The following is a 22703-nucleotide window of genomic DNA, read 5'->3' on the forward strand; positions in this document are numbered from 1 at the left end:
TCCTGAGTTTTTGTGACTTCCTAAATATCCAAGGTCTGCACATTTTTGGTGATTCCAAGGTGATCATTGATCACATGAGATCTGCTCATTTCATTCAGAATATCAATCTCTTGGGGTGGCTGGAAAGAATCGCATCTATATGGAAGGCTCACAAGGATTATTCTATTCATCACATTGGAAGGTCATTCAACAAGGAGGCAGATGCGCTGTCCAAAGAAGGTCTCTCCTCTCCAAACGAATTTTGGCAGGTTTCCATCACTGTTGGAGAAATTCGGCACAACATTCAGGAATTCCGCCTCCCCGGTACATAGCATAAGTAACTCTCTTCTCATATCTGGTACGTTGTATAAACCTGCTTCTTCAATATTTTTGATCCTCATATATGGTATGCAGCATGAACCTGTTATATTCTATATTTCCTCTATGTTTCATCATGTTCTATCATCTTCATCTATTTTAGATGCTATTATTCAGATCGTTATATTATTTTGATATGTCCAGAGATGGTATTTGTCATATTCTGATCTGATATGGATCTATATCATCCCTCTGTCTTGTATGTTTTGGGGATCTTATAGTTTTTTCTCATGATCTCTCTTCAAGACCTATTTGGGATTTCTCCTGCTATCTGCCATATGATGTATACTCCGAACATCTATAAATATAATACAGCTTTTTTTCTTACTGAAAAAAAAAACTCCAAGCTACCAACAGCTGTGCATATTTTAGTACTTAGTACAAGTCCTACAATCTAATTTTTCCTACCGCGAGAACAGTTTTGCTTCTAATTTGCAACAAATCTACGCAATTTAAGGACTTCGGTGCAATCTGCCTTTTCCCTGCACAACCGTGCGGACAAGGGCACCCACTTATATATACTTAGAAATACTATGTAATTTCTAGTAAGATGATGTGTTTCAATATTTCCCTGCCTCCTGCTATCATTTATTCACAGAAAACATGCAGCAAACTAAAAGAGTTTAAGCTAGTTGGATTATGCAGTATATTGTAGCCCATTCCATAGATTTTTGGTCCAATTATTTGTCACATCTAATATTACTCTATGATAAGTTACCTAATGCATTGTCAAAAGCTCATTCAAATTGGTAAATAGTATTAGGTTGCACTCAAAGTAAAAATGGATTACAATGCTTCGACTTTTAATTATGATTAAATACATTTTGCAGTAAAATAAAGGGAATAATGCACCAAAAAAATATTTGAGCTGGAGAGTCATGTCTCATTATGCTAAAACTCATCTTACTCGAACAATACATCCTAAATAATATAATTCATCTATAAGGAGGCTCTCTGATTTCTAATTTACAGCCAGATTTACTTTCTAGAGATTACAAAACAACCTTGCAACAGAGAGGTCATGAAAAGAAATTATACAAGCACCATATTATTAGGTACGAAGTATACTTCTGGTTTTCTCAAGGAAACAAATGTCGCATAAGCATCCATATTAATGGTTTACAGCAAATCTACCTCAGAGTAGAGAGCAGATTTTGGGAAGCCGTTTTAACAATAGTAAGTGAAATAAGATGATATCAGATATCTTCACATCAATTACTAACCTGCAGATTTAGGCAGTTTGTATTGCTTCTTGAGAAAATTGGAAGCTTCATTTTCATTCCTGTGACACAACACTCGAAGAAGAGTATCTGCATCACTAGCTGTTTTACTTCCATTTCCATGGGCATTAGATCCACTGGCCATTTGTTCACTTGCGTGTCTTAAGTTCTCAATCACTGCATACGTCTGCAGCCAGGCCAAGTTATTTACGTCTTTAAACGATATAATAGTAAACAAAGATGATAAGTATTATCATTCAAGAAAGGTTGCATGTATACACAGAAAAATCATAGATAAAGCATTAAAGGTCAGATATTTCTTTCCAACATAACTAACCTCAAGGCTATACAATTTTAAGATCTGCTGCACAGGAGCTGCCACATTCTCCACAACTCCACGAGGAATCCCATCTCCACCAGCAGTAAAAAATTCCTGCGATGCGGAAACGTAAAATTTAAAAACGGTAGGAACTATTTTCAATTAAAAATGTTGAACATTAATTGCTTGTCTCATGAACAGTTGAACTCGCTGAATGGTTAGTGTGAGATTATTTTTTTAAAGCGCACAATATAATAGATATTGAAAATTGTTACAAGACAAAGGGTGTAGCATATGAATAAAAGATAGACGCATAAGATACAGAATATAGATTTTATTATTTATAGTCGTTGATACAATTCTATCAAATACAATCTGATGAGATATACACCATTCTATTGATACGTTTGGTAGTTGCCTATCAAATTATCCTAATTGCCATCATAATCCTAATAAATTTTTATTAAGTTATTATTGGTCACCTAACACACATGTGGTCTTTATTATTCACCCATGTTACTTTATCAAACTTTGACTCCCAAGCAAGGTTATTGAAATTGTTGCAGCAAAATCTGGTAGGCCCAGTGCAAAGCCTCACATTGTCAAAGCCAGACCTTATGGCAACAAGAGGAATGGTTGACACTACACCTCAGCAACCTTTCTCCTACTCTTTATGGAATTGTAATCTTCCTTGCTATCACCTAGAAAGTTATGCTAATGTTATGGCTAGAGCCTCAAAATGATGAATAAAAGGTTTATTGTTGGATAGAGCATTGGCAAGGCCTAAGATGGCCCAAGTTTTCTAAACGAGGGTTCAAATACTCTATGCCTAGACCAATGAATAGGTTGCTATAAGTTAGGGCTTGGAAGATATGTAATGATGAAGCATTTACTGTCATATAGCAGCCAATTATTTCCCCTTTAGCTGAAATTTTTCCTTCCTTAAGAAAAGTTCATGAGCTTGTTATGTTGATGCATGTCTAGAAGATAACTCCATCTTGGAGTGGACAATGTAAGTATCCAAGGCTTTTGGCCAAGGTCCTTTGTGGTTCTTTAGGTAAAACGTATCAATCTTCTATGATCAAAGTCTTTTATGACCTAGCTAGGTCCTTTTGGCTTCTCAAGAGAGAATTTTCCCTTAGATCATTCACCTTTTCGGTCAAATTCCTTTATGACCTAGACAAGTCCTTCTAACTTCAAAAGCGACTTACATCTATCTCAATTGGTCAAAGTCCTTTATGACCTAGCTATTAGAATATATCTCTATTTAGTAATGCTCAGTCTTTTAGCTGTTTCTATTTTTATTCTTTTAGCAGTTTCTTAGATGAAACTGTTTGTTCTATATTCTACATAGAAACCTGATGTTTCTATTATTGTAAATATCTTTGTATTATCATTGAGCTGTTTGCTCCAGGTTAATCTATTCATTCGATATTCTTTTACATGCGTGTTTCACACTGTTTTATGGTATCAGAGCAAGGTTAAGAGATTTCTTGAACAGTAAATCTCTCTGCATCGTAATCTCTTGAGTCCTTTCTAAGGTCGAGCCCTCTGTAAGCCAGGCAGCCTTCACTGAGTCTTAGCCTCGGCTTTGCTCGCTGTGATAAAAGCTTACAGTCGTCCATCTCGATACAGAAATGGATTCTTCCCTTGCATGATCGTTTTTATTAAGGAAATAACTTTGTGGCGGTGACTGTTTTCGTGGGAGCGGAATTTTTTTTGGCTGACCAGTTTGCTTGGAATCGTGAATCCGGCTATCTTCTTCTTCGCCTGGCGGCTACTCGACCACAACGTGGAATTCCTCAGCAATCGTGATCCAGGTGTTTTCTCTCAAAACTCATTTGTTTTTTTTGAAAGTCGGAGTCGTGGGTTGAAAATTCGATCTGCAGGCAAAATCGTGGTTTTAGTCTCAATTGCTGTCAAACCCGTGGATATCTGTGGATACGCGTGCAATTTGAAACTTGTGGATAGATATTTGACACCTGTGGATATATATTTCAGATCTGTGGATACATATTTGAAAACCGTGGTCAATATATACATTTTGAAACCCGTGGATTTATACCTCAGACCCGTGGATACATTTTTGAAACCCGTGGTTCATTCTGTGGATAAATATTTGAAACACGTTGTTCATATATACATTTGAAACCCGTGATATATATTTCAGACCCGTGGATGCAAATTTCAAACCCGTGTTTATTTTCAAACGCGTATATGCCTGAGACGTGACGTGAAATATATATATACGTATATACCTGAGACGTATATATCCGTGGTGTTTGCCGGCATACCTGAGACGTGAAATATATATACGTATATACCTGAGACGTATATACCTGAGACGTATATATCCGTGGTGTTTGCCGGCATACCTGAGACGTGGTGTTTGACGGCATAAGTGGAGTGGTGTTTGCCGGCAGTGTAAACGTGAAGCTGAGACAGCACATATCCACATAAAGTGGTGGGACCAGAACAGCGTATACAGCACAGCGTGGACAGCTTCAGTTTACAATTTGTTAAGGTTATGTGTCTCGGCCCTTATTTCCTGTTTCTTTATCTCTGAAGTTTGGCATTTGTTTGCTCAAGGCTGCCTGTGAAGAATTTGTACTGCAGCCTGTGTTAAACCGGCAACTGTATAATCAATAAAATCACTTCAAACAGCAGTGTAAGACTTGTGAAAGAAGGGTACAGCTACAGCAGTGGAATCTGCTCTATTGCCATTTTTTTTTAGACTGTGGAAATATATTTTGTGTGCTGGACTTCTGTATTGTCTTTGAGAAAATGGCCACGCTCACCAATATGATGTTAGAAGGAAATCAAGCCTTTTACGCCTTTATGGCTAAAAGGTCTTCAGATCATGTTCCTTCTTCTGCATGGTACATTGATTCTGGTGCATCACGCCATTTCTCTCACAGGCGTGACTGGTTTATTGACTTCTCACCTTTCAGTGATTCCGTGGTATTTGGCAGAGGTGAAAAGTACACAGTAGCTGGCAGAGGTACAGTTCAAATTCAGTCTGATGGGCGCACACTCATATTTCTGAATGTATACTATGTTCTTGGTATGGAAATTAATCTGCTGTCTGTCAGCCAGATTATGAGGAATTCTCCTCAGCTTGATGTTGTGTTCAGTGCACACAAGTGCTCTATTATTGACAGAGAGACTAGTCTAACAGTTGCTGTTGGCTTAGAGGACCATGGTCTATATAGGCTACTTGACACCGGTGACTCTCCAGAAGTGGCTCTAGCAGCACGTGTCTCTCCCATCAGTACTCTTTGGCATCAGCGATATGGGCATCTAAATATGCAGTATCTCTCTCAGCTCTCCGGGAGGGACTTGTGTCAGGATTACCTGATATTCAGACTCAGCAGTTAGGGGTATGCGGCGCCTGTCAAGCAGGAAAGCAACATCGGTCTTCATTCAAGAATGGAGAATCTTGGTGTGCATCTAAGGTACTCCAGTTACTTCACGCTGATATTTGTGGTCCTATGAATACAGCTTCTATCACTGCTTGCAAATATTTTTTACTTATTGTAGATGATTTCAGTAGAAAGATGTGGGTGTATTTTCTAAAAAATAAATCTGATGCACTTAGTACCTTTCAGAAGTTTAAAACCTTAGTTGAAAAAGAGTCTGGCTGTAACATCATGACTCTTAGGACCGACAATGGGGGGGAATTTTGTTCTTCAGCTTTTGCCAATTTCTGTGATATTCATGGCATCAAACATCAGTTAACCGCACCCTACACTCCTCAGCAGAACAGTGTTGTCGAGCGCCGCAACCGCACGGTTGTTGAAATGGCTCGTTCCATGTTACAACACAGGAGTGTTCCAAACAGATTTTGGGCTGAAGCAGTATTTACTGCTGTTTACCTTCTTAACAAATCACCCACTCAGGCTGTTACAGGAAAGACTCCTGAAGAGGTTTGGTCTGGCCGTAAGCCTAAGATCAGTCATCTCAAAGTATTTGGCTCAGTTGCATATGTTTGGATTCCAGCTGCTAAGCACTCTAAGTTGGATTCCAAAAGCCAGAAACTCATGATGACAGGGTACAGTGATCATCACAAAGCCTATAGGCTGATAGATATAGCCACTGGTCGTCTTAGCTTCAGTCGGGATGTAGTCTTTTATGAGGACAGAGGATTCTTTCAGCAATGTTCTGAGGATCAGCCTCACAGTGTTCTTCTTCCAGTCGGTCCACCTGATGGGAGGGATGATGTAGCATCAGTATTTGATAATACTCTATCTGAGCTTCCTCCAGAAGCTAACCCTCCTCTTGCTGTCCCTATTGCTCTTGAGCCTTCTCCACCTCCTTCTGATATTGGTTCCTCTGCTCCTGATATTGGTTCTTCTTCTCTTCTGCCTAAATGGTGGGCTAAAACCATAGGTGATCTCCGGGATGATGAGCTCCTTGAAGGTAGAACTTCTAGACATAAGAACAGACAACAGTCTACAGTCAATTTTGCTCTTATGGCTAACATACACAGTATTTTTGAGCCTCAAACCTATTCAGAGGCTAAGGGTACATCTGAGTGGGAACAGGCTATGGAAGCCGAATTCCAAAGTCTTCAGAAGAATCATACATGGACACTTTCTGATCTTCCTGCAGAGAAAAAACCCATAGGCTGCAAATGGGTGTATAAAGTGAAATACAAAGCTGATGGAACCATAGACAAGTATAAAGCTCGTCTTGTGGCTCGAGGGTTCTCACAGAAGGAAGGCATTGACTATGAGGAGACTTTTGCTCCTACAGCCAAGATGAGTACCATAAGGCTTGTGCTTGCCCTAGCAGCTCAGTTCAATTGGAAAGTTCATCAGATGGATGTAAAGAGTGCTTTCCTAAATGGTGATCTCCAAGAAGAAGTCTACATGACGCAGCCTCCAGGATTCAAGGTTGCTGGTCAAGAACAGAAAGTGTGTCGGTTAGTTAAAGCAATCTATGGATTGAAACAAGCTCCTCGGGCTTGGTACATGAAAATTGATCAGTACTTGACAGATCAGGGTTTTCAGCGGAGTCCATCTGATGCAAACCTGTATATCAAGCATACTGGTGATGATATCTTGTTTGTAGTTGTCTATGTGGATGATCTTATCATTACTGGCAGCTCTGCACATTTGATCCATGGGATCAAACAAGATCTATGCAGAACTTTTGAGATGACAGACTTGGGACTTCTTCATTACTGTCTGGGGGTTGAAGTGTGGCAGACTGAAAATCAGATCTTTCTTTCTCAGTCCAAGTATGCCAAAAATCTTGTGGAAAGGTTCAGAATGCAGGATTGCAAACCGGCCACGACTCCTATGGAACCAGGGCTCAAACTTTCAGCACAGTCATCCTCTCCTCTTGTGGATGAAACTTTATTCAGGCAATTAGTGGGCAGTCTCATCTATCTTACTGCTACCAGACCTGACATCAGTTTTGCAGTAAGCTACATTTCTCGCTTTATGTCAGCTCCTAAAGCTGATCATTGGATAGCAGCAAAGCGGGTGCTACGATATGTGCGTGGTACTTCTGATTATGGCCTCTTATATACTCGCAGCTCCAATCCTATTCTCAGTGGCTACACTGACTCTGACTGGGCCGGTTCGGTTGATGACCGTAAATCTACAGTTGGGTATGTGTTTAGTCTAAGATCTAGTGCTGTTACTTGGACTAGTAAGAAGCAACAGGCAGTGGCTCTCTCCTCAACAGAAGCAGAGTATCGGGGAGCAGTTAAGGCAGCCTGTGAGGCAGTTTGGCTTCGTCGTATGTTTGCAGATATGCATGTTTTTCAGACAGGGCCTACTTCTTTGTTTTGTGATAATCAGGGAGTGCTCAAACTTGCCAAGAATCCAGTCTTTCATGAACGAACAAAGCATGTGGAAACTCACTGCCACTACATTCGACAGCTGGTTGAAGACGGCTCAGTTCAGTTGCACTATGTTCCCACAACAGAGCAGCCCGCCGATATTTTCACCAAGCCTCTTGGTCCTGATAAATTTGTAAAATTTCGCGGGTCTATTGGTGTTGTAAATAGATTGAGCATTAAGGGAGGGTATTAGAATATATCTCTATTTAGTAATGCTCAGTCTTTTAGCTGTTTCTATTTTTATTCTTTTAGCAGTTTCTTAGATGAAACTGTTTGTTCTATATTCTACATAGAAACCTGATGTTTCTATTATTGTAAATATCTTTGTATTATCATTGAGCTGTTTGCTCCAGGTTAATCTATTCATTCGATATTCTTTTACATGCGTGTTTCACACTGTTTTACTAGCCAAGTCTTTCTGGTTTCCCAAGAGAAGATCTGTCCAATCATATAATTTCTTTGGGTCATTCACCTATGGTCCCCAACCAAGTCCTTCTAGCTTCTCAAGTGAGTGGATCTTATAATTGTCCTTGTAATTGCCTTGGCCCATTAACCTTTTTGGTCAAAGTCCTTTATGACCCACCCAAGACCTTTTAGTAGCCAAGTCCTTCTGGCTTCAAAGGTGAATGTATTCATCTCCCCTGGTCAAAGTCCTTTATGACCAAGCTAAAGTCTTTTATGGCTTTAGGAGATGGTTAGCACAATCCTACAAAGACCTCATCATTCCCTTCCAATGAGGGAGACATTCAGCGTCATACTAAGTTTGTCTTTTAAGTATGTCCACAATCTTCTCATCTGTGGCTATGCATTGGAGCTCCACTTCTCCTCTCTGCATCATGTGTCGAATGAAGTGACCCGACCATGTCCTTCTGGCTTCTGAAGCAACACTACATGACTTGCGATATTGGTATACTTTGCCTCTTCCTGAATCTGTATATTCAATTCATCTCCTAAGACATCTCACACCACATCCAACTGTACAACACAAGTACCACATGTTTTGCTACCATCCACTGTACATGCATCAGCTCAACCATAAACTGGTTCAATTTGCTCACTGCAAAGCGAATATCTGGCCTGGTGCTAACCAGGTACATCATGGATCCAATTAACTATCTATACATCGTGGGATCCACCAAATTTGAATCTCCAATTTCAAGAAATAGTGTATTTGCCAGAATCCTTCATTTCAGCCTCTGAGACCAACTCCCTCTAACACTAAAGAAGGTCTTCCTGTGGTAGTCTCGGCTGCTCCTCTGTCACAGAAGCAAATCCTCCTACCATTGTCGCTTCCTCTGTCACGTAAGCAAGTCCTTCTATTGTAGTTGCTCCCTTTATGACATAAGCAAGTCCTTTTGTTGTAGTTGCTTCCTTTAGCATGTAAACAAGTCTTTCTGTTGTAGTTGCTCCCTCTATCATGTAAGCAAGTCCTTCTGACATGGTCTCCTTAGGGAAGGCATACTGCTCTTAGAGACCTTCTGTCTTTGAGCATCTTGGAAATCTCAACCCATGTCATATTCTAGAAAAGATGCTCCTTCCACTTTGCCTGAAGGTTTGCTTCCTTGGAACTGGAAGTTCTTCTTGTCAATTGGCATGATCTTGGATCTCATAACAATTTGTACAATCTTCTCCTTTAAACAACAAAATTTTCGTTGAGTCTACGCTCAAGACCAGGAATCTAACCATTGACGACAAGCACACAAATCTTCTCATAGTCCACTCCCTCTTACTAGGAGAACCCTCTTGTCACAACGTTGCCTTGTACTTCCTGACACTGCCACCTGTGTAATGGCAGTCTTCACAATGGACCTGTTTTTCCGTAAACCTCATTCAGGAGGCCACAGAAAAGAAAATTCATAATGGAAGTAAGAAAGAAATATCAAGGCCATACAAAAATGAAAAGAGAAGAGGCTGACTAAATAAAAATAATAATAAGAAAGGGAGAACAAATACTTCTCTCAATTTTAAGAAGAGAGTTGAAAATTGAAGGGAATTGTCTATTCCTTGACAAATCTAAAGGAATAAAATCTTTTGACTTCTTATATTATTATCAATGTTAGCTCTTGATTCATGCTGCTTTTCCTTCCTTTTTCTCTTAGGACAATGGGATACATAGTGTCCAAAATTTTGACAAGTGAAGCACTTCAACTTTGACATGTCCTTCTGATTTTGAATAGGAGCAGGTCTTCTACCTGAATTCTTCTTGCTAAATTTTCCAAAGTCCTTTTTGTCAAATTTTCCAAATTTCCTTCTTCCCTTTCCTTTTCTAATATGAGCTGCAAGGGCTTGTGTTTCTTCATTCTGTGAATTTTGTGAGTTATTTCCAGAGAATAATCTTGATTCTTCTTGAACACAATCAATCCATAGATCATCAAATGTGGGTAGTTTTGATTGTGCACAAATTCCTTGAATAAATGGCTCCCATAAGGGAGGAAATCCATTGAGAGTGATTGTAGCAAGCTTTGAATCATCAATGGTGTCTCCAATGGCTACAAGCTCATCTTTGACTTAAGATATTTTTATTAGATACGAGACAAAAGAATCTGATCTAGTCATCGTGATATTACAGAGGTGTTTTTCCAAGGCTAGCTTCCTTTTGGTATTGCTGCCTGCATACAATTTAACCACAGCATCATATACTGTCTTTGCGGTTTTTAATCCAGCAACATGAGGAATCAATTGATCTTTTATGGAATCTACCAAGATTCTTTTGGCCTTGGTTTCATTCTTCTTATATTTAGCCTTTTCTTCAGCTCCCTCTGGCTCTGGTATCACTTTCTCCACATGATCTTGAAGTTCATTCTCTTCCAAGATAAGGAATATCCTAATATTCCAAGATCTAAAGTTGATGGCACCATCCAACTTGTCTTCAACTCTAAGACTTGGTGCCATTTACGAAAGAGACCCAAAAATCAATTAAGTTACTGGAACACTTGTCTGTAGGCCTAGCTTCAATTGCTACTCTTTCAACAAAGCTTTGATACCATGTTGAATTTTCTACAATAATGAATAGTAGAAGTCAATTTTCTGATCTCATGCCACTTATATCATTGAGCAATTATATACAAAAAAATATGAACAGTAATGTAATCAAAACAGTAGGATCATAAAGAGACAACCAAAGAAATGTATGCCAAAATCCAAGTCCAAGATACTAGTCAAACCAGGTCAAATAGCAGCCTAGTCAATGTTGGTGAATACTTCAAAATAGTCAATTCTGGTCAACTTTTTGACATGGTCAACTGTCTCCTGTGGTCAAATTCGGACTTGTAGTTGACCCCTGCGATCAACTCAAATCTGCGTTTGACCTCCTGTAGTCAAACCCATGATCAACCTATTGTCAAACAATCTCTATCTATGGTCAAACTCAGCCTTCTTTTGCAGTCAAGCTTGGCCTTTTCGCGGGGTCAAACTTGGACAAATTCTCAGTCAAACAAAGTAGGTCAAAACTTCATCGAATGGAAGTTTCTATAAGTTGGTCAAACTTCAGATTTTCTTCTTGACTTCACATGTGTGGATAAGAATAGAAGAGAGAATGTATAATCCAGATTGGTCAAAGTGAGGAAGTCAACTTGTGTATTTATATGTGTCAAATAGGTGACTTTTGCCCAAGGATCACACCCTTTCATGGTGGGTGCGACTTGACCATTTTGAACGTACATTAAGCCCAAAAAATTAGAATTAGAATTTTTCTTTTTAATGATTTTCCTTGGCCAACTTGGGAGACCTTTTTGGCATGCGGGAATACCTCCCAATGCTACACAAAAATCAACAATAATGAAGCAAAATTTCAACAACAATTAAGCATTTAGTCATGGCATAATAGAAATCCTACTTTAAACATTCAACACGCAAAATATCACTCATTAGACAATAAACTTACAAAATTCTCCACAAAAGGCATGTCTTTCAACCCTAGAATAACATATCCATGCAAAAATCACATCCACAAGAAAGTCACACCAATAAAGACTACATCTTGTCCATAGAAGCGGAAAAGGCTAGCTCACACTCTCTTAGAGAGGAAAAGAATGTAATGTGTGATGATGAATGTAACAACCCTGGTGAAAATTCCATGTAATAAAAGTTAATAAAGGCAAAAAATAATAATCACGGTTGATGAGACACTTATTCCAAGCTGAATGTTGGGAAAAATCATAGTGATGGGGATCACTTGTGATTGATTAATGGGTAAGGACATTGGCAAAGGCAATGGCTAAGGCTTTGGAAAGGCAAAATAGCATTTTTGACACATTTATTTATGAAAATAATGGAAATTAGGAGAAAAGGGAGGTGAAAGGTCACAGGTTGCATGTGAGGAGAAAAATGAAAGAAAATAATCGAAAATGAAGAAAATAAAGGCCTCGTTAATAAAAAGGTTCTGAGGATCAGTACACAGACTTTTGTCAGTTCAATTTTGGAGCTTTCATTATTCTCTCTCTCTCTCTCTCTCTATCACATACTCTTAGATTCCTAGAGTTTTCTTGGAGCACTCTTGGAGGGTGTGGCATACTTGGCTTTTTGGAGCAAGAAGGCAAAGGAAGAGTAGCAAAGCGCAAGAGGACACTGGGATCAACAACTACAACGGGATTTTCTTGTAGGTACCGAGTTGCATGTTTGTTTTTCTCACTAGTTTTGGCATGCATGGCATATGCATGTGGTTTGTTGGTTGTGATCTGCCATTGGCATGGAGGATGGCCAGGATTGATAGTGGATTTCCTAGCTTTGCCCTTTCCTAGATAACCATGGAGATTGTGGGTTTATTTTCGTTGTTTTGTTTTGGTTGGTTTTCATGTTTCCTTAGCTTGGGTTGAGTTATTAGTCCTGGAGCCTTGGTTGGACAAACGCTCTGGAGCCTTGTAACAACTTGGGTTGAGTTACTAGTCTCATAGCCTTGGTTGGACACTCGCTCTGAAGCCCTTGGTGAGTTGAGTTACTAGTCCTAGAGCCTTGGTTGGACAAACGCTTTGGGGCCCGATAAAAGTTGTGGGTTGAGTTACTAGTCTTAGAGCCTTGGTTGGACAAACGCTTTGGGGCCCGATAAAAGTTGTGGGTTGAGTTACTAGTCCTAGAGCCTTGGTTGGACAAATGCTGTGGAGCCTTGGAAGGCTTGGATAGAGACCGATTTGATGATAGTTTTGTGATGTTCGACCGTGAGGTGGAATAAATGTTTGATGGGTTGAGGTGGATGGCCTCTGGAAGCCCTGGATGGTTTTGGATTGATGTGTTTTATGTGATCCCATATTCGTGCTTGGAATATGGCATGGGAGTGAATGGCTGAAGAAAGATATGGCTCAACCATTCTACGGTCGGGTGGAATGTGGAAGTCCCATCCTGGTTTTGGATTTTGCATCATCAATATGAGGTTATTTCTCCTTGTTTTTCTATGAGCATTATATTGGATTATATGTGGTTTATATGGCTGTGATTTCATTGGTATTTTTGCTGCTATTATGTTGGTTAAGTATGTGTTTTATGACAACAACTATGTATGGCTCTCATTATGTTTTTACTTGTAAATGAATGGACAATGTATCTATGACCTAATGGATGAAATGGTAGTTGATGTGTTGAGGCATCAATGCTACTTAGCAATTCTTAGCTAATTATGAGACCCCTATGCTCAGATGTTATTTATACCTGTAGATTACATATTCATGATATGTTTGACGAAATGCCTATCATGGCTATAGGGATCCAGTCAAGGTCTCATTCAAGTGATTGCATTTATATTGTCATTTCCTTAGTCATTTTGTTGTTCTGAAGATGTTTCAATTCTGGGCAGTGACCTGGGCTTTAGGCCTGAAAAAGTGACTCAAATCCCAGGGACGCTGGTACAACACTATGCAAAAGTCCCTGGACGTTGACTTGCAGGGCTGTGAGAGCATCTAGAGGTCCTTGGATGCTGGCATGCCCATAACATGAGAGCGTCCAAAGGTCAACTGGTCCAAAAGCTCAGTGGGACCCAACGCTGATTGGCAAAAAGGTTGGATTGGTTCCTGGGGTTCCTAATGTTGATGTTGAATGTCTGTATGGTGTGTTTCCGTTGGTTCCACTTCCTTAATGTGACTTAGGAGGTTGAATCATATCATAGTGGCCTCTCGCCGCATGTTTACCTCGGCTGGCCAATTGCTTGGGTAGATGTGGGAGGAGGGTGTTATAGAGTGGTATTAGAGCATAGTTTACCCCTCAGACTGGATGGGTTGTGTGTTGGTCATGCATGCATGTCAATTGCATGTATGTCTCTTACACTTGCATTCCATGTGCTTGTTGCATTTGCATGATGTTGATCATGGTTGTAGTGATGTTGTCATGTGCAAGTTGATGTTATTGTGGAGTGCATCGTCGTGAGTGTATGACTGGTTACATGTCGTTATATGTCGTTTACATGTATCATCTTGTACGCTTGGTTACATTTTTGTATGTTCGATTACATTCTTGTATGCTTGGTTGCATGTATCATTCTGGTAGGTCTGGCTACAAAAGTATTGTTCGTTTATGCTTGATTACATGTGATTATGCATGTTTGGTTGGGTATGCATTGCTTATGGATGTTCAAGTTTGCATGTGGTCAAGTGTACAATGATGTAGTGGTTGTTGCCATGCATGAGGTTGTGGTGTGTGTTGCTGTTAAGGTCATGCATCGATGACTGGACCCTAGCTAGAATGATGCTTGCATGGTCATATGCTTATGTGTTATGTTTCTATATGTTTTCATGATTATGTTATACATTTATCACATTGATTTGTTGATCTTGCAGACAAGGTATCCTCCCCGAGCTATACTAAGGTATGTTGGTTTATTGAGATTTGCTGACATGATATACCTTGCAGGAAGAAATATCAAATGGCTAGCAAGATGGTAGACTACAAACACTGTCCCTATGAATCAGAAGAGCCATATTGTGTTGGGAACTCTTTCGTTTTGGCAGATATACAGAGAAGCTTAAAGGAAGAAATAAGGAGTTGTATGGCAGATAATGATAGAATCATGCAGGCACAAGAGAAGTTAGCAGCGGTAAATGCAGTGATACTTCAGAGCTTGTTAGATTTGCAGCAACAGGGACCACTTCAGATCAGCCATGAGCAGGAGGACAAAACTTATGGGGCATATGGTAGTAGGTCGCATGGTGGTCACAGGTCAGATAGTGATGACGCGGTCAGAGACAAAATACTGTTGGACACTCCAAATAGGAGGAGGGATAGACACAGGTACCATTCTAGTTCTGGTTCTGACATACATGATGATTCGGTATCGTTATCATCCGTACAGGAGGAGTGATAGGGGATACTTGCTAGATGAGTTCAAGAAAGAAAAGCCACCTACTTTTGATGGAGAGATGAAGAAATCGTAGGATGCAGATGGATGGTTGCTTGGTATGAAGAAGTTCTTCAGGTTTTATGAATATTCAAAGAACATGAAAGCCATAGTAGATACATTTAGTCTCAAAGGTAAAGCAATCATCTGGTGGGAATATGTGAAGAATGTCAGAGGTATACATGGGGAAGATTTGGCTTGGAGTGAGTTTGAGAGGCTATTCAAGAAGTATTTATCAGAGAGATACTTTGATGACAAGGCAAAAGAATTATATGAGCTAGAGATGGGATTGATAACAAATGATGAGTACACTTTGCAAGTTCTTGGAGCTACTGAGGTATGTGCCTTACCTCAAGGAGGAGAAGGCCAAGATTCAGAGATTCACAAGTGGGTTACCAATGGAATTCAAAGATATGATTGAGTTCGATGAGTCTAGATCATTGGAGACCATCCGAAAACTAAAGCATTGCTATGAACATTCGAAGCGCAAGTCTGAGACTAAACCAAATTGGAAAGGTAATGCCAAGAACAAAGGAAAATGGGACAAGAAGCAAGCAAGGCCACAGGATTCAGGTAATAATGATAATGTTGCACCACCTAAGAGGTTCAATTCATCAGATAGAGGATAGGGACATCGATCTGAGGAGCAGAATAAGGAGCCCATGCGGTGTTGGACTTGTGGAGGAGATCACCGCAGGAGGGATTATCCACAGTATTAGGGTGGTAGGCCTCAGATATATAGTGCATAGGAAACACACACTGTTGGGGACGTTGGTCAGAACGCTCCTCATATTTATGCATCATTGGATAACAAAGGGAAAACCATCAAGCATCTATCATTGAGATGGACAGTAAGCTTTGTGATCAAGTTATTTATATTTTGATTGACCCTGGATCTAATTATAGCTATGTTAGTACTGACTTGGTGGATAAGTATGGTTTGGGTAAGGAATTGCATGTAGAACCTTGGTTAGTGCAGTTGGCTACAAATACCAAGAAGTGAGTTCACCATTGGGATCATACAATATGTCGTTGGGCATGGATTGGTTGTATCTTCATAGAACCAAGGTGGATTGTTATGACAAAGCTATTGAGTGTTTGGATGACAATGGAGAACCAAGAGTCTTACAGAGTAAGAAGAAAGCCACATCAGTTACGATGGTAACAACTATGCAAGCAAAGTGTAGTAATGGGAAAGGGTGTATGTTAATTGCAGTGCACATTGCTAGCAATGAAGGTAAGGAAGTTGAGGATGCAGATGTTTTGAGCAGGTACCCAATTTTACAACAGTTCAAGGATGTATTTCTTGAGGACATTTCAGAGTTGCCACCTCACATGGAGGGAGACTTTTCTATTGCGTTGGTGCTAGGGGCAGCTCCAGCATAAAAAGCACCTTACAGGATGAGCACATCTGAGTTGGTAGAGTTGAAGCTACAATTGAAGGAAATGTTGGACAACGGATACATTACGCCAAGTGTATCACCATGGGGCGTATCGGTATTGTTTGCAAGGAAGAAAGATGGTACTCTCAAATTATGCATTGACTACAAGTAGTTGAACACAATAACCATCAAGAACAAGTATCCATTACCGAGGATTGATGACTTATTCGATCAGTTGAAAGGAGCAACAGTGTTCTTGAAGATTGATATGAGATCTGGATATCACCAGGTACACATCAAAGAGGACATTTACAAGAAAACTTTCCGGACCAGGTATGAGCATTATGTGTTTAATGTAGTTCCATTTGGCTTAACTAATGCTCGAACTACATTTATGTGCTTGATGAATAGTGTGTTGCATCTGTATTTGGATAAGTTTGTTATTGTGTTCATTGATGACATATTCGTATATTCTAAAAATGAGGAAGAGCATGCCGAGCATTTAGCAGCAGTGTTGAGGGTTTTTAGAGAGCATCAATTGTATGCTAAGCTCATCCAGTGTAGTTTCTTCCAGACTGACATACATTACTTGGGACATGTTGTTTCCAAGGAGAGTATTGCAGTAGATCCAGAAAAGATAAGAGCCATCATGGAGTGGGTAGCTCCTAAGAATGTAGATGAGGTGAGATCTTTCATGGAGTTGACAGGTTATTACAGGAGGTTCATTAGGAACTTCTCACAGATTGCTTATCCTATCACATCATTGCAAAAGAAAGGTAAGAAGTTTGAATGGACAGAGAAGTGTGAGGCTAGTTTTTAGCAACTTAAGCAGTTGTTGACACATGCACCAGTGTTAAAGATTACAGATCTGGACAAAGAGTTTGTAGTATGCACAAATGCTTACAAAAAGGGATTTGGTGGAGTCCCTATGAAAAATGGACAGGTGGTAAGTTATGAGTCGCGAAAATTGAATGAGCACGATCATAACTACCCCACACATGATCTTGAGTTGGCAGCGATTATACATGCGTTGAAGATGTGGAGACACTATCTTCTAAGCAGGAGGTTTACATTGATGAGTGATCACAGTGGTTTGCGGTATCTATTTGACCAACCGAATCTGAATGGTAGGCAGGCTCGGTGGTTGGCTACAATCAGTGAGTTTTATTTTGAGATCAGATATATCAAAGGTAAAGAGAATCAAGTGGCAGATACTCTTAGCAGGCGTAGACAGGTAAATCACTTAGCAACCATGAGCTCCTATGGGATAGACTTATAGGATAGCATCTTGCAGGCAAGCCAGCAGGATAGTACAAGTACAGGTGAAAGTGCACAGGAGGTGGATTATTGCCTTACAGCGGATGGATTGGTTAGATTCAAAGACAAAATATATGTGCCAGACAGTGGTGAGCTCAAGAAGGTGATCTTGAGAGAGTGTCACGTGAAACCATATTTAGGTCACCCAGGCTATCAAAAGACACTGACAGCAGTGAAGAAATTTTATTATTGGTCGAATCTAAAGAAGGATGTAGCAGAGTTTGTGGCTAGGTGTTTCAATTGTCAGCGTGTGAAGGCAGAGTGTAAGCATTCAGGTGGACTGCTACAGTCGATTGCGATTCCAGGGTGGAAATACGATGTCATTTCCATGGACTTCATCACTGGTTTGCCGAGGCCAGCGAGACAGCATGATTCCATCATGGTTACTGTGGATAGGTTAACAAATGTTGCACATTTCATTCCAGTGAAGTATACATTCTCAGCTAGCGATGTAGCACAAGTATTCATCAGAGATGTGGTCATATTGTATGGTGTTCCAAAGAAGATTGTGTCAGACAGGGATGCAAAGTTCACTTCCAAGTTTTAGAAGGTGTTGTTTGCATGTTTGGGCATTCAGTACAACTTAGCATCTACAGACAGATGGAAAGGCAGAGAGGGTCAACAGGACAGAGGGCATGTTGAGGATGTATGTGATGCATCAACAACGAAAGTGGGAAGAGTATCTTCCACTGGTAGAGTTTGCTTACAACAATGGGTATCAGGAATCTTTGAGGATGAGTCCATTTGAGGCATTGTATGGGTGGAGTTGCAATACTCTTATCAGTTGGAGTGATCCAGTTAACAGGGTGTTGATTGGACTAGACATGTTGGCAGACATGAAATAGGAAATGCAGGTGATCAAGAAAAATCTAAAGGTAGCATAGGATAGGAAGAAGAGCTATGCAGATCGGAACAGGTTGTTTAAGGAGTTCCAGGTTGGGGAACATGTGTACTTGCGCATCAAACCGAAGAAGAACTCCATGCAGATTGGATGATGTGCCAAGCTGGCCCCATGGTTTTGTGGACCCTTCAGCATTATTGAGAGGATTGGGCCAGTAGCCTATCGACTTGCACTACCTCCGACAATGAAAGTCAATGATGTTTTCCATGTGTCATTGCTTAAGAAGTATGTTAGAGATGTTGATTATGTGATTGACTAGCTTGTATTGCGGGTGGAAACGGATGGAGAATTCCAACCGGAGTCTCAATGTATATTGTGTTGATTTTTAGTCGCATCGGATATGCTCTAGCCATGAAATTTGGTGGAGAGCTAAGGCACATGAGATCTCCAAGACCAAGAAATCGTTTGAAGAACTTCCAACCGGTTGAAGAGATATTAAAATAATTAATATTTTTAATGAGTCCCTAATTCTAAACTTAGGAAAATTAAAATATTAATGTGTATTAATATAATATGGGTGAAAAAGTTCGAAAGAACGAGGATCAAGCCAGATGTAATCTTAGCCATTGATTAGGGACTTAATCTCGACAATTGAATCATCAATAGGAAAAGTATAAGAGGAGGCTTGAGGGTCAGTTGGAGATACACCAAGTGAGATCAAGAATTCGATTTGTTGGGGCAAGGTTTGCTGAGGAAATCGAGTGAGTGATCAGCTGCAGCATGGGGCAGTTTAGCAAGGGATTTTGATCCAAGGTTGAAGAATACATATCAGAGAGGCAGCAGAGTGCTAGAAGAGGCAGCGCAAAGCCTAGGAGGGTTGACGCAGAGGCACCAAGGGCTGGCGCAGAGGCTAAGGAGGCTAGCACGGAGGACGTAGAGAGTCGTAGAGGCTGACGCAGAAGTCGTAGAGGTTGATGCAGAGGACGCAGAAGGCTTCAGAGGCAGCGCTGGGTGATTCTGTGGGGCAGACTGGGAGCTGATTAGCTGACGCAAAGCCAAAGAGGGGGATGCAGTTCCTGAAGGGTGACGCAGTTCCAAAGGAGTGCATGGAGCAACTTTCGCTGTCTAGCACAAGGAACAACCGGAGTAACTGTGGGATTGTTCATTCGGTTGCTTATTAGCTAGAATATCTGTCTCCGAATAGAGGTACTACTGCCAAGGATATTCTCTGAAGGGTGAGCCATTTCTGGCACCCTAGTTGTATTAAAAAAATCTACTTAATAATAAAACCGCCATATATGCTGCACCATTTTTCCCGCATTGGGTATTTCTGAGGACTATTGTCCAAAAATAACGATGTCCCTTGTGTGATTGTCTCAGTTTATTTCAGTGTATGATCTGTATATCTGTGAAGGTTGCATTTGTGTTTACTTCGATATTTATGCAATTAAATAACTTGTTAATGTAAAGAACAAGTAGGAGATAGTAAACCAGAAATTGTAGTAGGGGTTTCTGATGTGTTAGATTCAGAAATTTTCACATGGTATCAGAGCGATTGCAGATCAAAGAGGACTGAAGACACTAGCCGAAGAAATCTGAAAATTTGTAGCAGAGAAGCAGTTGTCCCGAGAGACAACGTTGTTCCAGAGCTGAAGAGGCAAGAGGAGGAGTGACGCAGTGCAAAGAGGGTGATGCAAAGGCTCACGCAGAGCCTGCATCAGCATTCTAAGCCAGGAGAAGGGCCAGCGCAGAGGTAAAGAGGGGCAGAACAGGCTCATGCAGAGCCACGTCATCCTTCTTAGCCAGGTAGAATTGACGCAGTTGGCTGGGAGGAGCAGATTCAACTTGCACCGTGATTGCGCAGAGCCTAAAGGGCTCAGATTCTTTAGTTTTCGGGGCTAATGGAGCTGTACAGATTGTGATTTCAGGAGTTGGTGGGACGTTGGTTCTGTCAGTACATAACAGTGTCTAAGGAGACGGAACCAAGGTAGAGGGAAGCACTACCTCGACGGATTTCTAGCCAAGAAATCCAGATTTGAGTTGCAACAACAAAGGGGGATTGGAGAGGAGTGATTCAACAGTTGGCAGGAGGATTTCCAGGAGGGAAGTCGAGACTCAAAGGGAGTTTAGAAGAGGAGTGGAGATGGCAGTAAATGGATTGAGTGATTAGGACAGATTGGACGAGGCATCCAATTTTCTCATCTGGAAGGCCAGGATCCTGGCAAACCTGGATGAGCATCGCATCAAGGACTATGCCTTGAAAACCGTAGTTGTCCCAGTTGACCCTAATGCAAATGAGAAGTATGAGGAAGCAAAAGTGAAGGCGAAATGCATGATCTTAGACGGGTCAAAGATCATGTCATACCACATATTGCTGAGAAGAACACAACAAGGGAGATGTGGGAGACGCTGACCACCTTATACCAGGGCTCTTCTGTACAACGAAAGATGTTATTGGAAAATTTGTTGAGGTCATATCAAATGCAGAAAGGAGAGAAGATAGATCACTTCTTTCTCAGGTTGCAAGGAATTCGCGACCAACTTACTTCTGTGGGGTCTACACCAAATCGAGAGTTTATGGTTAGGATTGCTCTGGATGCAGTCTCCGAAGACTGGGAGAAGTTGTCTAAAGCATTTTGGGCAAAGCGACTCTCCCCAGTTAGGAGGAGATGTGGGTAGCTCTTCGACAGGAAGAGATCAAGAGGTTGACCAAGAGGGGGAGTAGCAGTAAGGAAATTCAAGTCAAGAAAGAGGAGGAGGATGCGGCTCTAGCATCTGCGGGACAACAGGGGGTTTAGAAGAGGAAGAAGAAGGACATCTCCAAGGTCAAGTGCTTCAATTAAGGGGAGCTAGGACATTATGCATCTTAGTGCCCCAGGAAGAAAGGCAAGGGAGAAGCTTTCGACTCAAAGCTAGCTCCAGCAAAGGCGAAGAAGGATGTCGAGATCGATGACGATTGTGCCATGAGTGCTCATGCGCCTTTAGAGAAGAGGTGGGGATACATAGAGTTGTAGTTGAGAGGACTACATGCAGGGGCAGGATCCTTGAGGTGGCCAAACTCTTGGATCACATCAAGCTACAGGAGCCCTTAACGAAATTAGCATGATGACTGTTGTCGGGTGGAGCAAGGTGTGGAGCGACAAGGAAATGCTAGAGCGGAGAAGTCTATAGCAGCACAGTGGAGGTTGCAGTAGTACGAGAGGCACAAAGGTGTTTGCAGCAGAGCAGTCGCAGCAGAGGGATCACAAGGTAGCAGCAGAGGTGGCTTCAGCATCTCGAGGCTTGCAAACTGACCAGGATGTCAGTAATTGGGTGAGGTCAGTTACTTACTTCTTGCTAACTGAGTTGCAGTGCAGCAGTTAGCAGTGGCAGAGCTATGGACAACATGTTGAGAAGGAGCTACAGTACAAATGTCGCAGTGACAGTGCTAGTGTCATGGGCAACATGTTGAGAGGGAGCTGCAGTACAGATGTAACGGTGGCAATGGCAGTGTCATGGACAACAATACAGGAAGCAACAGTGCAGTGGATGTGAGGCAGCAGGCCAAGCATCAACACAGGCATCGCTGTGGAAGATCGGTGTGATGCTTCTATGATGAGGCATTACTAGAGCACATTCCTTGCTAAGAGGGAGTGTTGATTTTTGGTAGCATCGGATGTGCTCTAGCCATGAAATTTGGTGGAGAGGCTAAGGCACATGAGATCTCCAAGACCCAAAAATCGTTTGGATAAATTCCACCCGGTTGAAGAGATATTAAAATAATTAATATTTTTAATGAGTTCCTAAGTCTAAACTTAGGAAAATTAAAATATTAATGTGTATTAGTATAATATGGGTGAGAAAGTTATAAATAATGAGGATCAAGCCAGATCTAATCTTAGTCGTTGATTAGGGACCTCATTTTGGCCATTGAATCGTCAACAGGAAAAGTATAAGAGGAGGCTTGAGGGTCAATTGGAGATACACCAAGTGAGATCAAGAATTCGACTTTCTGGGGCGAGGTTCACTGAGGAAATAGAGTGAGTGAACAGTTTCAACGAAGGGCATTTGAGCAAGGGATTTCGATCCAAGGCTGAAGAATACATATGAGAGGCAGCA

At 40.9% G+C, this 22703-nt stretch overlaps 1 protein-coding gene across 4 annotated transcripts in view; it reads right to left on the reverse strand.

Annotated features, from left to right (window-relative positions):
* Positions 1–1260: 1260 nt before the first annotated feature.
* The window catches only part of LOC149236222 (plant/protein (DUF810)), a 371664-nt gene continuing 350221 nt past the window's right edge, over positions 1261–22703 (reverse strand). For all 4 annotated transcript variants that reach the window (XM_089372334.1, XM_089372336.1, XM_089372335.1 and 1 more), the window contains 2 exons: positions 1915–2010; positions 1261–1764 (listed from right to left, as the gene is read on the reverse strand). In XM_089372334.1, the coding sequence (XP_089228460.1) occupies positions 1576–1764; positions 1915–2010 (285 nt within the window). In that variant the 3' untranslated portion in view covers positions 1261–1575. The remainder of the gene's footprint in view (positions 1765–1914; positions 2011–22703) is intronic.

The sequence above is a fragment of the Pinus tabuliformis genome, chromosome 8 (genome assembly GCF_031772625.1).
Source record: "Pinus tabuliformis cultivar Carrire ecotype Pingquan chromosome 8, CPIR1, whole genome shotgun sequence".
Lineage (NCBI taxonomy): Eukaryota > Viridiplantae > Streptophyta > Pinopsida > Pinales > Pinaceae > Pinus > Pinus tabuliformis.